At 35.9% G+C, this 17,272-nt stretch overlaps 2 protein-coding genes across 3 annotated transcripts in view; both read right to left on the bottom strand.

Annotated features, from left to right (window-relative positions):
* The window catches only part of ttll12 (tubulin tyrosine ligase-like family, member 12), a 30,914-nt gene extending 20,762 nt beyond the window's left edge, over positions 1–10,152 (bottom strand). The window contains exons 1-4 of the mRNA XM_052581895.1: positions 9,920–10,152; positions 9,560–9,711; positions 9,080–9,278; positions 8,026–8,185 (exon numbers count right to left, since the gene is read on the bottom strand). Coding sequence (XP_052437855.1) covers positions 8,026–8,185; positions 9,080–9,278; positions 9,560–9,711; positions 9,920–10,054 — 646 coding nt within the window. The 5' untranslated portion in view covers positions 10,055–10,152. The remainder of the gene's footprint in view (positions 1–8,025; positions 8,186–9,079; positions 9,279–9,559; positions 9,712–9,919) is intronic.
* Positions 10,153–10,923: 771 nt separating this feature from the next.
* On the bottom strand, positions 10,924–17,072 carry LOC127977117 (patatin-like phospholipase domain-containing protein 2). Of its 2 annotated transcripts, none has more exons than XM_052581808.1 (9): positions 16,774–17,072; positions 15,821–16,053; positions 15,146–15,211; positions 13,683–13,892; positions 13,113–13,173; positions 12,802–13,002; positions 12,575–12,707; positions 12,102–12,209; positions 10,924–11,592 (listed from the first exon to the last, which is right to left on the bottom strand). In XM_052581808.1, the coding sequence occupies exons 1-9, from the start codon at positions 16,958–16,960 to the stop codon at positions 11,325–11,327; spliced, it is 1,467 nt and encodes a 488-aa protein (XP_052437768.1). In that variant the 5' UTR covers positions 16,961–17,072; the 3' UTR covers positions 10,924–11,324. The 2 variants fall into 2 exon arrangements, 1 of the variants encoding a protein (XP_052437768.1); XR_008158096.1 differs by having other exon boundaries at positions 11,576–11,592; positions 12,485–12,707; positions 16,774–17,061.
* Between the last annotated feature and the right edge of the window lie 200 nt (positions 17,073–17,272).

The following is a 17,272-nucleotide window of genomic DNA, read 5'->3' as shown; positions in this document are numbered from 1 at the left end:
GGGAGTGTTAAGAACAGATAGATAAGTATCTATCTGATCTTGCCATTTAAGACATAAAATGAATGAAGTGTACTATATGCTCCTTAAAGCATGCAGTGATTAAAGAGTTATCTTCCAGTTGAAGACTTATGAAATCAATTGTAGATCTTCACTTCAAACTTGACAAAAATGATCAAAAGAGATTGTTTTTTTTATTCACTGTATCATTTAAAAACAGACAGATTTATCATTCAAGCATAAACTTATCATTGAAAGCCTGTAATGTAAACTATTCTTCAAAAGTGTGGGTTCACATTCTTTTTAAAATAAATGTACAATTGTATTCTTCGAGAATGCATTAAATAAATATAATATTAATAATATTAAGTATAATATTAAGTATAATATTACAAAATATTTATTTTTGAAATTAATTTCAAACTTTCTATTCAAAGATGTACATTTATTGATGATTACATTTAATGAGTTTTTCTAAATGACGTGACATTCAGCCAAGTATGGTGACCCATACTCGGAATTCGTGCTCTGCTTTTAACCCATCTAAAGTGCACACACACATAGTAGTGAACACACACAAACTGTGAAAACACACACCCAGAGTCATGTTGCAGCGTCCGGGGAGCAGTTGGGGGTTCGGTGCCTTGCTCAAGGGCACCTCAGTCGTGGTATTGAGGGTAGTGAGAGTACTGTACATGCACTCCCCCACCTACAATTCCTGCCAAACCCTTGGATTGTGAGTCCGACTCTCTAACCATTAGGCCACGACTTCCCCAATGTGGAAATGTGCATTTAATAGTCTGGCTACGTGAGGCCGACCATGTACATTGTATTTATTTCTAACTGTGTATTTTTAGATACTTTGTATTTTTTATAGTTTGGATATCTTTTTGGATACGGTTCTCATTTTTATTAATAATAGAAAAATAAAACAAGTCTGAATTGGGAAATATGAACTCAGAATTCTGACTCACAATTTTGAGTTTACCTTTTGCAATTCTATGGTTATATCTCACAATTCTGTTTTTTATTTCGCAACATAAAAAGAAGGAAATTGTTTTGCAAGTTTAAATGCGAGTTGAAATTTCACAATTCTGATGTTACTCATTTTTATTAAAGGGGGGGGTGAAATGCTATTTCATGCATACTGAGTTTTTTACACTGTTAAAGAGTTGGATTCCAATGCTAAACATGGACAAAGTTTAAAAAATTAAGTTGTATGTTTGAAGGAGTTTTTCTGTTCCAAAAATACTCCTTCCGGTTTGTCACAAGTTTCGGAAAGTTTTTTTCGAGTATGGCTCTGTGTGACGTTAGATGGAGCGGAATTTCCTTATATGGGTCCTGAGGGCACGTTTGCCGGAAGAGCGCACGCTCCCGTCTAGCGAGGCTGAGCAGCACAGACTCACTGATCAGAGCGAGAGCGTCGCGAAATGTCACAAAAGGAGTGTGTTTTTGGTTGCCAGGGCAAGACAACCCTGCACAGATTACCAAAGAAAAAACAGCATTAAGGGACCAGTGGATGGAGTTTATTTTTACAGAGCATCCACGGAGTTGTGCAAGTGTTTGTGTTTGTTCCCTGCATTTCTAAAATGCTTGTTTTACAAACAAAGCCCAGTTTGACGACGGATTTGCGTATCGTTTATTTCTTAAGGATGATGCAATCCCAACGAAAAAGGGTCACGATTGTGTGTTGGAACCACAGGCGGTGAGTAAAACTGCTTAAAATATCTCTGCCTCCTTGTTAGTGCGTCCGCCTCCCATCGGAGACCCGGGTTCGAGCACCGCTCGGAGCGAGTCCTTGCTACTGCTGCTCAGTTTCAGTTTCAGTTCAGTTTCAGCCTTCACAGCAGTCACAGCTTCCAAACGCTCTCAACGCAACTGGCGCTCGTGATTCTTTAGCTCCGCCCACACGTCACGCCTCCAGTCAGTCGTGTTTTTCCGGGGAAAAATCGGTAAAGACTATCTTTCTCTTATGAATATAATAAAACTAAATAAAACTAAATACTTTTTGGAGTTATGATGGATGCAGTACTACTCTATAGGTACTCAAGATTAACATGATATTGAGTGAAAACGAGCATTTCACCCCCCCTTTAATAATAGATGGGCACAATCTGTCGCAAATGGATTGCTTTTAAAACTATATTAACAGTGGATTTGTATTTTCTATATTTGAAGCTGGTTATGATACTTTATATACTTTAGTTTCCAAGTAATTTTTTGTAGTTACATTTTTCTATATTTTTCTGAATACATTTGCATATTATTCTACCTCCACCGTCTGGCTTGGATTAGATTCTGTATCAATAACCATTAATCAAATGTCTGATGTTCCCTGTTACTGGACCACGGGAATAGTCCCGGTACCTTGGACATTTAAGAGAGGTCAATAAATGCAGTATCGGTTACTTCGTCAAAGGAAATATAAGAGCCGACTTCATCCCATCTGCGATCTGAACTAAGGTAATGATTAGCTGAAGAGGAACAATACTTAGATTGTCTGGACCCATTTCCTGTCAAGGAGAACTGCTAAAAAACCCTATGTCGACATTAAGTGAAGTGATAATGTGATCATACAACAGAGGACAAGTCTGTTGCAAAATCGAGCAAACTAATCTTGAGCTAAACATGTGACATCAACATCTGGGTTTGTTTCCTGACCCATCCCATGACTCTGCTTCCTGCTTGCTTGAAAATCTTCCTACAAAAGGACAACCATTAAGAAATCTGAATTTTTAACTATATTCACAAACAACGTTTTATGTCTTTATATATGTTTGATGTGCTCAAGGTAATCGGTGCAAGTTTAACCAAAGTTTTATGTATTGTTTTTATAACTTTAACAGATAGTGTTATTAAATGTGTGCAAGATAGGGAACATTTAATATTGAACTGAAGCTTATGTTATTTGCTTAAATTTGGAGAGAATGAAATGTCCAGATTTTGTCCATATTATGACAGTTTATAAGGTATTAACCCAAAGTTTCATCTCGCATGAAGATGTCACATGATGTTTAATTGACGAGAAATAGTACGGGGCGTGTCTAAGCTCTGCAACAGCATCCCATTGGAAGATCACATCGTGGGATGGACCAAATCAACTTCGATAATCCCAATGCTTGAACTAATTCAGCGCGTCTAGTCTAGTAAATGCGGCGCACTCTTCCTTCTTCCCCATGGCTGGAACTACCAACTCCAACACTGCTAGTTTTCTTGCCATCCAGAACTCAAAACCATCCAAAACTCTCGGAAGTTCTACGTAACCAGACAACCAACCAATCACCAGGAGGGTTTTCCCAAAAGACGTCATCCAGACATCAGATCTGCATCCAACTGTGGTAGTTCAACAGTCTGTTGACAGTTTAACAGGTCGACAGTTTTTGATGGCACATTCCACCTACCACATGAAGAATAATGATTCAAGACAAATGTGGTTGATTCCCTTCCCAAGACTTAAAAGCTAAAAACAGACCCCCCTTTGAAACCTTTTGACCTCTTGTTTGAACACAACACCAAAATCCTCTTCAAACCCCTTTCTAAATGGCACAGAGACTGCCTTACCTTACCAAAATACATTAGATCATTCCAAAATAACGCAGGCAGATTTGTAATCAAATATTAAAGTGTTGCATAATTCAATATTATATCTGTAACCACCATGCTTGCCAATTATGAGACATTACTCACTTCTCACTTTTCACTACTCTCACTTCTTTTCTTTTCACTACTTTCACTTCTTTTCTTTTCCAGTATTTCATTTAAGCTTTCATTCCAATGTGGAATATTTTTTATTTGTAAACTTTTTTTTTTAAACATTATAATATAATTGAATTTTAAGCCAAGTCTGCTTTATATAAGAAGCTTAAAAGATTAAGACTTTAATAGAGACTCTTTAAGACTTTAAAGAGTAACTGCCAGCGTTGCAGTAGATGAAGGGGGTGAAAAACCACAATCTAATCTTATTTTAAAGGTCACGGTATACTTGGTCAATACTGAGTTTTGGGTGTTTACATTTAGAAATAGCCCTTCTGCCCCTGATGCAATGTACATTTCTTTGTTAAACACAATCTTCTTTGTATCTTGCAGGGGTATAAAAGAGGTTATGACTTGCACCCTTTTACTTCTTCTTTACTCTTATTCTCCTCACTCTCTTAAAACTTCCCCTTTTTCAGCTTCACTATAGAAAGGGTGCCCCTCTAACCTTAAACTTTAAAGACTCAGACTCAAAACTTTATGAAAGTTTTTATTCAATTCAGATGGTATACTTATTCATTCCACATAGTTTTTATTAATTGTAGTTTGTGTTCAACCCATCATAAATGGATTGTTATTAAAACTATAGTAACAGTTGTTTTGTATTCTCTGGCTTCAAAGGCTATTATCCAAATTGGTAACACTTTATAATAACTGCATGCTATTAATCATTAGTTAAGCATTAGGAAACAGTTAATTCATAATTTATAAAGCATTAATAGACATTTATAAGCAGTTTATAAATACAGATATAAATGCTTTATACCTGATTTAAAAGCATATCTATAATGTATTTAATAATTGTTTTTTCATACTTTATTAATGATCAACTTATCATTTCTAAATTAAGTATAGCATTATTTACACACCAGTTATTAAGGAGTTGTCAGTGGTTCATAAGATCACTTAGAAATTGTAAGTAAATGATTAATAAACTATTTAAATGTGCATTCATACATCTTTTTATTCAGACATATAATAGTTACTTATAGTGTTAATAAATGGTTTATTAACATGTATTTCTACTGTAATTCAGGGTTAATTCAGGTAGTTATTAAACATATGTAGTTGTTAGTTAACTATTTTTGTGAGCTCATCTAAAGTGAGGACTATTTATGCCTTGTAAAGCTTTTACAAATGAGATTTAAAGGCTGTTAAAATGTCTATGTTCTGTATCACTGTGTGGTGTTTGTTTCCGTTTTTTGTTTAGAAGATACCTGAGCCTTTAAATATCCTTTATAAATGCTTTACAAGGCATAACTAGACTCACTTTAGATGAGCTCACATAAATAGTTAACTGACGACTACTAAATGCTTTATAACTACCTGAATTTACTACATTTCTTGTGATCTTATGAATCACTGGCAACTCCTAAATAACTGGTTTGTAAATAATGCTATACTTCATTGAGAAATGATAAATTGATCATGAATAAAGTATGAAAATACAATTATTAAACACATTATAGATATGCTTTAAAATCAAGAATAAAGCATTTATATCTGTATTTATAAACTGCTTATTACTGTCTATTAATGCTTTATAAATTATGAATTATCTGTTTCCTAATGCTTAGTTAATGATTAATAGTGTGCAGTTATTATAAAGTGTTACCTTAAAATTCAATGTTTCAAGTTCATGTTATGATTTAAAGGTTCTGATCTTCAAACTTTTCTGAATAAATTTGCATATTCCTACAATCCAACCTTCTGACGTGGATTCAATTCTGCATCAATCAAAAATGTGACAAAACAGTGGTTTCACCTTTAAAAAGAAGAATATCATTACCAAGTCAAATAAAATATCAATATCAGTACTACAATTTTGTCGCCACTAGAGAACAGTGCTGGCTAGAATATAATATAACCCATTTAAGGAAATATGCAGGCAACACAGCCTGTGTGTTCTGTCTGCGGCTTTGGTATTTAACATACAATGAATAAGGTAGTATATATAGTCCATAGGGACATTGTGTTCTTTTATGTAACTTGTGCAAGCAACTGCTTTAGGTTGAAAAACAACATTTAAGGGGAAACTGTTTACCAGGGACGGGCAGTTTTGAGAGTAACCAAACATCTACAATGTAATGTGCATGAGATGTGCCTGTGTTATGGGTTGATGTGCACTGAGCAACATGATTGGCTCAAAGGTCCTAATCTGTCCTTCAATATATCTTTTTACATACTATAAAAGGTGAGCTGTGAGTCTGTGTGATATCTCTTTGCACAGAGACTCAAGCTGTGTGTAAACCAGATCATTCTCTGCAGAGAATTAAAGCAATAGAAAGACAAAAATCTGTTAGGGTTTTCATTCTCAGTTTCTACAAATTGTTATTGAATTAGAATTTCGCTGACATCTAGCACAATGGGAAACTTCATGATTGAGGTCACATGAACCAGACAGGGACTGAAGTGTTTCATAAGACACATGAATGTATCTGGGTATTGCCTGTTCGCCAAACTATACACATTCGTTAAGGCACCACTATATTGGGTGTGTGTGGTGAAAAAGAAGCTGCACTTTTCCAAAGTACTTCGGATATAAAAATGAATACATTTCATGCAGCCCCTAAAGTCTATATGCTCTTTATGACCTTACAAGCTGCAAGCACAGAACACACAACTGTCATGCAAAACACAATAAATGATATTCAATTTACACACATAAGAAATCTGTATAAAATAACAGGCTGCTGCAGACCTTAGAAGACTTCTGCAGCAATATAGAAATAGAAATAGATGATGCAGCGGCTTTCCATATAGTTCAACAAAAAGTTTATATTTTGAGCTTTTATGATTCTGTATGCCTGGATTTTAGTTCCACAATGTTTATTCTCGAGCTATTCATGATTCTGTATGTCTGAGTTTTAATGAGGGACGCAGTCCAGCCAATCTCTCTATATATTTGTAACCCTGTATTCAACTGAGCCTAGTCCATGTGAGGAAGTTAAATCTAACCATCAGTAATCCTATGATTGGTAACCATAAGATGTTCTGACCTTCTAAAATGTGGAAGCGAAACTAAACTACACGGCATATCTAGGTATTTTTGTATAGACCGGAGGCATATGACCAATATTTATAAATCTATTTGAGACATGACTTCAGTTTTAATCACAAGGTCTATTGTTTTGAAGGGGTATAAGAGAGGTGCAGTCACCCTCCCTTATCAGACTGAGTTCAGTCTAGTCTATACTAGCTGAGCTTCGTTTCTCATCTTTACCTTTCCTTGTATTTCGGGCTCACTTGAATACTTTGAACTTCTATAGGTTTATTCAACTCAGATACTTTGAATTGTATTACTTTGACTTTTGATATTCAAGTATTCTTATATACTTATTATTTTTAAAATGTATTTTACTTTTGAATATTATAATCATTTTTACTAATCTTAGGCAAAATCCATCATATATGGATTGCTTTTAAAACTATATTATTTTTGGATTTGCATTTTCTATATTTGATTGTAATACTTAATAATCTGTTTGCGAGTGATGATTTGTTTTCTCACTTTCTATATTCTCTGAATAAATTTGCATACTAAAATACCACCCACCGTCTGACCTGGATTGAAGTTTTTTGCATCATGAGCGTATAAATCTCCTTTTCTGGAATTGGTTTTTGGATGATACAGATGTAAATTAAAGCATTCAGTTGGTATATTTAAATACAACAATACTCAAACACATCTCTCACTTGTCTCTATTTCTCATAATACTGATATAGGCTAATGTTTGACCTCTGAAAACTTTGACTGGATGCCTAGGACATCCTGTGTGTTATTGCATGAATATAAACACGACCCATCTTCCTTAATAATACTGACAACGTTGTGGTGGTATACTAGCTCTCTGCATCTACTTGATCATTCTCCCGGGATCTCATGATCCTAGAGCTGCCAAACAACTTGCTAAGCAATAACAATACTATTTTGTATAAGTTGTATTTTGGTTGTTGTTTTTTTTTGTGTGTGTTGCAGTTCAGTGGGAGTATTCAGTATGAATTGAGAGTTGTCTGACTGATTTGGGTGATTCAGACACCATATGTTTTGGATTAAGTATATAAGGGCAGCAAGTTTGACTGAGTCATAAAAAAAAACAAAAAAAAAACAGTTCACACTATATGTCATAAATGTCAAATGTATTTTGGAAAATACATTTATATACATTTATCTGTCTTTTCACAACATTACATTTATATTAAAATGTACCTGAAAGCTGTGGTGGACTGAAAATGACTTCTTGCTCTGTTACACATGTTTTCATGTGTGCATACCTCCATTCTCCAGGTCTTGCAGTGGCCACAGCACTGAGTAAGCGATCTGTTGTGGGGCGTAGAACAGAGGAGCCATACAGCAAGTTGGCTGGGAAGAGTGCTGAACCCGAGATCCGAATTCATCCATGATGTACCACACAGGCACCTTTTCTTCTGCAGACTGCAACATCCTCATTTTCATCACACCAAATTCAGCAGCAACATCATATCTCAGAATTTCACCCAAAGATGATAACTTGCTGAAAATGCACTCAGCCTCATATCATCCAAGATGTAGATGAGTTTCTTCATCAAACCAGATTTGGTGAAAATTGCCATTACATCACTTGCTCACAACTGAATCCTCTGCAGTGAATGGGTGCCGTATGAATGAAAGTCTGAAGCTGATAAAAAATCTAAAGCACCACAATAATCCACACGACTCCAGTGTGTGTTTGTAACAAACAAAAGCATTGTTACAGCATTTTAATTTGAAACCATTGCTTTGGGCTAAAATATCATTTTATCATGCAACATAATCCACAATAACTCTTCTTCCTGTGCAAAAAAGTCACCCCTGTTGTTCCCTCACATCAAAATCCATTTATATATTTGTTGAGAAATGTTTTGGACTGTTTTCGCTTATAAACAGTGCTGAATATGTGCATATTTCTGTCCTAGTATAGATGAGATTACTTTTTCACTGGAGACAGCAACATTATAGATAATACACTCTGGATTTTTAATATTTTAGATGGAAGCAATGGTTTGAAGTTAGAAATGCCTGGATAAATCTGTTCATTACAAACACGCAGCTTTTCACTTCACAAGACGTTCATTTCTGGACTGGAGTTTTGTGGATGATGTTGTTATCAGCTGTTTAGACTCTCATTCTGACGGCACCCATTCCTAGCATCCACTTGTGAGAGATGTCATGCAATATTTCTCCACATGTGTTCTGATGAAGAAACAAAACTCATTTACATCTTGGATGGCCTGACAATGAGTACATTTCCAGCTAATAATCGTTTTTGGGTTGAGCTATTCCTTTAATGTGATTTTCTCCTTCTCTTACCCCCTGGGAAAGCTGATAGGTTTGATTGTATTTCCACATGTTGTCCAGGACCAGATCCACGATGTCTGGATCAGGAGCCTCTCCATGAAAAGGCGAACCCATCAGACTGGCCATCCGGATCAGCAGGCCAGGCATCTCCAGCAGCTGCTGCCGGGCGCTTTCCACCCTATACGTCCATGCGTGATCTACAAGAAACACACTACAAGCCAAAAGAGACAGAAATTACATATATTTTTTAACATATACCATGGTAATAACCGGATTTACACAAACACAGTTTTATATATATATATATATATATATATATATATATATATATATATATATATATATATATATATATATATATATTAATACCACATAGTGCTATGTGCCATGAGATATGTATTTTTCCTTTACTCTTTTATCATTACAAACTTACTACTATGTTTCCTATAAGAGCACTGGACTGCTGGACTAATGGCTCACTGCTGCCCTCACCTGGTGGGATCAGCAGCCTGCAGGCCACTCTCTCTGGTCACAATCACTTTATAAGCCACTTCATCTCCAGGATTGACTCTCTGTTCATTCCCTTCATCCTCGTCCTCTTCTTGCACCTGCATTATCCCGAACACCTCACCAGCATCAAACACCTACAAGAGAAAACCAGTCGATAAATCTACCTGTCCATACTAGTTCAATCAACACTGGAGTACCTGGTTTTATAAAAAGACCAGTAAGTCTTGTATTTTGAAGACTGCGGACTATTTTTTAAAGAAAAAAAAAAATAATAATGGCACAAAAGTAAGATTATTTCCAGACACTGTCAAACTGGCCCAGCAGTGATGGCCGTGTATTTACCTCATTGGCAAGTTTTAAATGCAGACTCTTCCAGTAAAGCGGAGGGATTCTCGCCGCCTTTAAAGCGGGGCTGTGCTGAGAGAGGAAGAGCTGATACTCTTCATCCTCTTCTCCGTTCACATTACCGTTCTGCATCTTTGCTAGTTTTCTTTCTGAAAACTCACTCACATGTGTGACTGTGAACCGTGCAGCGGTGCATCATGGGAAACGGGGTTAAAGGGCCAGCTCGTCTCGTTTTGCTGTAAATATGTTGTATTATTATTTGCTATTTTACTTCACTTTGCAACAGAGTCAGATGCGAAATATGAAGCTAAAAAGAAAACACATTAAGTAAATTCTAAATGTTCGTAAAAAAATGTTGATACAGTTATTTCCTGTGCTAATGTATTCAACACAGTTTTAGTGTCATTTCTGTCTCCGCTCTTTGCTGCAACAAAGCATAGAGTCATTATTAGCAACTTATTAAATACATAATTTATAATAATACTAGTATTTCAGCTTCCGAAAAGAAAAATAGTCCATACAGTGAAGAAAGCCGCCAGCCCAGAAACACAGTTACTTTAAAAATATCTAGTTAGTTAAACTATTAACTACTAATCCGCATTTATTTATTTAAATTAAATAATAAACAGTGTCCTTTAATGGTTCGTCGTTGCTTCCGTCAATATCTTTGATACTGAAATAATGATGCAGTCAAACATTTTTACATTAAATCACAAAAAATAAAACTGTTGTAGGTCTACTTAACTGTAACAGAGCACATTCTGAGTTTGTAGCACACAATGACAAAGCTTTCCCATGCATACACATATATTATTATCTAAATACTATTTATAAATATATGGTATCTTCAGTAGTTAGATACAATAGAAGTACATTATATCATGTTCTTACATGTTTTTGAATTTTTTCTGTATCATTTTTCTTTGCAAAGTTCACTATTTGGCAAGGAAGTGCTGTGATGAGGTGTGAATGGACAAAAAAAGCATACTCTATACAGCATGTTATGTGAAATCAAAAGCCAGTTTTAATGGGCTCAGACTCTTTATTGGATTGTACACCTTAGTGGCATTAACTTGTGTGGCTCATGTCAAGTATTTTGAGGTTTTTGAAAAGTATTAGCACCAATTGTAAAGTAAACTGTAACATACAAACAGTGTCCACATCAGCAAAACACAAGGTACAGGCTGACACAACAGATCAAACACATCTTTGGTTCTGAATGGAGAAGAAAGGCACATTTGGATAATGTCCAAAATGTCACAGGAGGGGTGTTTGAAGGACATGTGTATTTACTCTCAACGCTGGATTCCAGGGGGTTAAACTAACCAAGCTCTTTCTCTAACTGCCTACATTTGCAGCATGATGTCAACGACCAGAGGAATCAGGCACAGCATATACTGTATTAAGCTGAAAAGGTCCTGCATTGGTCCATTTGCTTCTCATGATTACTTTGTGAGCCAACAAAAAAGCACATCTGCCTAGGGGAGGTGCTGGTGTCGATAGGACTGTCCAGTGAGTCGACAGAAGCTGCACTGAAGACACCTGGATAAGTCCAGTTGCAACTATCAAGGTTGCTGGCAGAATGAGGCATGTGTCCATTGCAGTTTGCTGCAGGCATCTGTAAATCTATCATTGGCGGCTCACTCATACATCTTCTCAAGGGGGCGCCGCTGCACAATAAACAAGAAGGCATCAAGACATTTTGATCTTGGCTGTTTCAATGAAAATCATTGCTCTCCTTTTGCTTACTAGACACTAGGTATAACATATCTTTCATGTAACTATGTCAAACAGTAAACTGATAAACTTGGAATTGATTCAAATTTCAGATTGCTGTGTAATATCATCTAGATATTCTGCATTAATTTATATTGTGAGTGCCGTCAGAATGAGAGTTCGAACAGCTGATCTGAGCATATTTAGATGATGGGACTGCTTGTGGATGATTGTGATGTTTTTATCAGCTGTTTGGACTCTCATTCTGACGGCACCCATTCACTGGACAGGATCCATTTGGTGAGCAAGTGATGTAATGCTAAATTTCTCCAAATCTGATCAGACGAATTAACAAACTCATCAACAACTTGGATGGCCTGAGAGAGAGTATATTTTCAGGATATTTTCGTTTAAGTAACTATTCCTTTAATAGTCGTCTCGAATGATTCCTGTGAGATCTTACCTGCTCATCTCTGACGCGGCACCTTTCCATGCCTTTCTATAAACACTGCTTGCTACCTCAGCAAGCCAGCGCACATCTGCAGGGACTTCTGGGATCCATTCCCAAAACCTTTCAAACACAAACAATGCTGAAATTAAAAACTCATCCATATACCACATTGTGACATCCACAAAAATATTTACAGTTGTGCTGCTTAATATTTTTCTGCAAATTGTAATATATTTTTTGGAGGATAGCTTGAATAAGAAGTTCAAAAGAACAGCATTTATTTGAAATATTAATATTTTGTAACATTATAAATGTCTTTACTGTCACGTATGAACAATTTGATGCAACCTTGCTAAACAGAAGGATTAAAAATAACATTAAAAAATATTACTGACCCCAAACTTTGAAATGGTAGTGTATTAAAAGTTCAATTAATAGAATAATTCTGTCATTCTGATGAGCAAATGTTAAATGATGATATTGACCGCTGTGCTGCAGAGTACACCGACTCCACTGGCAGTGTGTACGGCATCAGCATGTAGGACACCACACGCATTGGCAGCAAACCAGTCACCTGTGCCAGCAAACCGTGCTTTTCTCTGCAGGCCTCGCAAAAAACTGCAAACACATGCACATATTAGAGTATGAAAAATAGCCACAATATATTATACAGTGCATTAATCAGCTTTAAAAGTACATTTATTAACTCTACCTTTCTTAATGGGGGTTGGCAGGTTATTGACAAGCTGCTCATCTAACCACCAGTGGTGTTTTCTCAAAAGGCGGAGTCTCCGCAGCACCCACTCTTTTCTGGTTTCCATCACGACTGGATTCCTGGTGCATGGGCTGCAGCAGGTGGGCGTGGTCTGAATCAGAGCCATGTCTGCTCTTGGACATGCCGGCTGTAGCAAATCTATAAAGAGACAGGACTGTTATCTTCTAAACCACAGCACATATCACATTTGGCAGAACGCATGAATGAACATTAGAGATTAAGTGACACGAAAGATAAAAAGTGTTCACTGTTTTCCTGGAGAAATCGGAGGGCGTCTTTATATCCACTTTGACACATTTCTGCCAGCACCTGCCAATCACATGCACAGACATTTAAATGATAGATATGATTTAATTAGTTATTGTGTTGTGCTGGCCTTCCTGGTCAGAAATGGCCGGCCTTATCCCGTATTATGCTATATTATCAGCAAATTTTGCATTCAATCTTTTTGTTCTTTCTGTCAGAACAGGTTTGTATGTCTTCTTGGAAACTGATAACTCATATGCCTCATTGATCTGAGCTTATGCACCTCAGATTTTGAGTGAAAAAAGCATGTTCACACACAAAACTGAGGTACATTAGGTCAGATCAGTGAAACATATTATATGACTGGAAAATATCATGAATGATACACAACATGAGGGTTAAACGATGCTTAGATAATTATGAACATGAGTGACTCCATGCAGACTCCAGCAGAATAAAGAAGACAGTGATTGTGTAAATGCACTGCAGCTCATGCATACCACTCTTACTTCACTTACTTCAGGCATGTGAAAGTGTGTGAATGTGTGTGTGTGTGTGTTTGGTGTTCTTACTTTAGGCTCTGGGGGAAACAAAGCTTTACTCAGTCTGTACATGTTGTCTAGATTGACTTGTATGCTGGTGTTTGTGAAACGCAGTTCGTGGAAGCTGGTGGAATTGTCTTTCGGACAGATGTCACTCTCTCCTGAGAACGGAGAAACCGTGATGGTGTTCTTCAGCTCGGACTGGGGCAGATTATCACTGATCCCACCATCCACATAACGCTGATGAGAAAGAAAAAGTTCGAGATATGTCCTTTTAAGTTTCACTGATCACTTTTAAAATTATATTATATGATTATATATATTTTTTTAAAACGATCTATCTAATGTTTTAATCATAGTTTTTTATATATGTAGTTCTACACATTATTTTTCTAAATTGAAAGTACAGATATTACATGCTGTCTCTATTCATATATATTTTAACTGCTTGAAATTATTTTAGCATAGTATGTTTAGATTACCTACAAACCTTTAATTTCTCTTTCTTCGTCTGTTCTTTTGAAATTTTTAAAAGCAAAAATATTTTTTTTGATTAATAAAAGAGCTACAAGACCCACCTTTTTCATTTTGTCATTTTTAAATATTACATTTATAATAATATTATTTATAATTAATAACCACACATCCATCTTAGACCATCCAACCTTTCTAGTGATTAAATGATAGCTAGCCTGAAAGCAGTACTTTCTTGATCCCTGATGGGAATGTATTGTTTGTAATGAGTCACTTGGGATTTGCAGGCTATTGCGAATGACAGAGGACTCAGCTGAGAGTGGGCTGATTCAGGACTGACCAGCAGTAAGTGGTGGTGTGATCCGACCAAAAGACTTGCATAACAGCCTTTATTTGTCTTTTTAAAAGGTCAACTTCACAGCCAAACTCTCTTCAGTTAATCACTTTTAGACACAGCTTAATCAAAGTTTTGATAGATTCATTAATCTGGGTGAATTTTTCAGTGCAAGTCATGATTAGTAACTGGAAAGTGTATGAATACAGTATAATCTGCATTACCAGAAAAAAAGTTGAGGAACGTAAAGAAACTATTATTTCATGTAGTAACCAAATAATGAACAGCACTGGGTTGTAAGTGGTTATACAAACAGAGCTGAACCTTTATTTGAACTGTTTGGCCTCTCAACTATTTCTATACTGTACACCGACGTCTCCTCCCCTTTCTAAAGAACAAGTACACAATGTACAGGCTAAGGGAATGAGGGTGGGTTTAATCAGAAACACTGAGTAACTGTAACTGCAAAACCATAAGCATATTTAATTCTCTTATTGAGGCCAGTGTTAGTTCAGTGTGCCCCAGTGACTGAATACTTTGAAGTAAGTGCAATGAACTCTTGTTGCAATGTCCTAATTTTCCCATGTGAAATAAATCCAACTATCTACTCATACAACGCCTATTTAGATTGGCTCAAGTTAAAAAATGACATCACATCAATGAAGTTATGAACTTTAATACTTACCACACCACGGAAGGCAGGAGGGATTAAACCACAATATACAGGAATGAAACAGCTGCAAATAAGAGCCTGGAAATGAAGAAATAAATATAAAGTGAAAACAGAAAAAGAAAGTGAAGATACAGTTGTATTTTAGATTTTTTTTTATATAGTATTACATTTTTATTAATATTTAATATTATTTACTTATTAGTGACTCTTTAGTAAATTATTAGTATTTATTATATATATTTTTTATTTTCATTTTAGTTTATCTTTTAGCTGAGTAATTCTTTTGTTACGTGCTTTTGTCATTTTATTTTACTTTTAAAAATATTTCTATTTAGCTTTCATTTTTTATTCTTTTATTTTAGTACTTCAACTAAAACATATTTTAAATCACTTCTAATTTTCATCATTTTCAAATCAAGTTTTTATTTTCATTGAATATGTTTTATTTCATTTCAGGCTTATTTCAATTAGCAAAACACTATTTTCAATAGATTATTTTTAATAAATTATTTAGTCAACAACAACACTGAGCTAAAGCAAACAGTAAATCTGCAGGTATTTTAAATAGCAAATAAATAAAAGTAACATTTTCATGTAGATAAAGGTATATAAAAGTGAGTTATCAGAGTAATATAAAGTGGTGTCCTCAAATTCTGAGCTGTTTCTTTGGTAACGCAATGCTCCAACCTGGATGAGTTCCTCTTTGGAGCTGAAGTCTGACACCAGAGCGTTTTGCCCATCCATGACACGTGTGAGGGACACACACAGACGACCAGATGCCAGCGTGTGTGCATTGGACGGCAGGTCGCGATACAGGCCTCCACGTATCACCTTGACTATGTTGAATGTTGGGTGCAAAGGGCCCAGATTTCGCTTCCGTGCCTCCTTGGCAACACTGATGACGCCTTCACAACATTTCTCTACATCAGTGGAAAGACACAGACACAAATAATGAATAAAGCAATACACAGGCAAGACTGAAAAGAAGTCGAGAAAATAAGAAGTTTGCTCTTGATAATTCACAATCTCTGAACCTGTAATAAACCAACCAAAGATTGATTAGAGTCTGACTCAGCTTTTTTAGTTCAGATCCTTAATGAAAGTGAAAGAATGAAGTCATGCAAATATCACACAGACATTCACAAACAACACAGTTCAGAGTTCTTTGATAACACAATGAGAAAAACCCAATGAATACAGATAGCATAGTTCAAATACTTTGAACTTGAAAAAAAAAAGTTGACATGAAAAATGAGGTCGTTTCATTTTAATTTGAATATATTTTTGTATATATATTTTTTTTCAGAATAATAGATGACTATAACAGGACAACACTAAACATTTCTCTCTCTATAAATATATATATGTGTATATTATATAAATATTTGTATGTGTGTGTGTGTGTGTGTGTGTGTGCATTTTGTTACCTTTTAACCATCTATTGAGTATAGATATTTAACCACCAAATAAGTAACTTTAAAATAGTCAGCAAAATGCAGAAATGCTCTAGAAAACCACAATCACCAGAAGCTAAAGAAGAATGAATCAAAAACCCAGTTAGCTGCGTACAAAGATAGAACGTTTAAGTACCACGGGGTGAGTTCTATTAGGCAGGGACTACCATGGGGTGATCTTCATACCTAAACATGCCTCGGTAGTGAGCACGGAGGCAGTGAGAGCCCCTGCGGAGGCTCCGTAGATCTTGGTAGCCCCGCGGATGAGATACGGTGCTTGCTCCAGGAAACAGCTCGCGACACCGATGTGATAGATCCCTAAAAACCCGCATCCAGCGAACGAGAGATTCCACCCACCCTTTAAATCAAACATGACTGCTGCAAAATCTCAGGCTGCTCCTGCAGTAAACTATCATATCTTCTGTAAAGGCGTTTGCCTGAGTTTTGCTCTCAACGTCTGACAGCACGGGAGCCAATAGGAAGATTGCTGAAATAGGCGGGGCTATATATATATAGGGCCTATATATATATATATATATATATATATATATATATAGGGCCTATATATATATATATATATATATATATATATATATATATAGTTTACCGTTGTCATGTGGTTAGTGTTACTTTTCTCAACATTCGTCGAGACAGCCCAATCACAATATCGTGACATTTAAAACAA

Source organism: Carassius gibelio, chromosome A4 (assembly GCF_023724105.1).
Source record: "Carassius gibelio isolate Cgi1373 ecotype wild population from Czech Republic chromosome A4, carGib1.2-hapl.c, whole genome shotgun sequence".
In the NCBI taxonomy this organism is placed as follows: domain Eukaryota; kingdom Metazoa; phylum Chordata; class Actinopteri; order Cypriniformes; family Cyprinidae; genus Carassius; species Carassius gibelio.
This window is presented reverse-complemented; position numbering and strand designations above follow the sequence as displayed.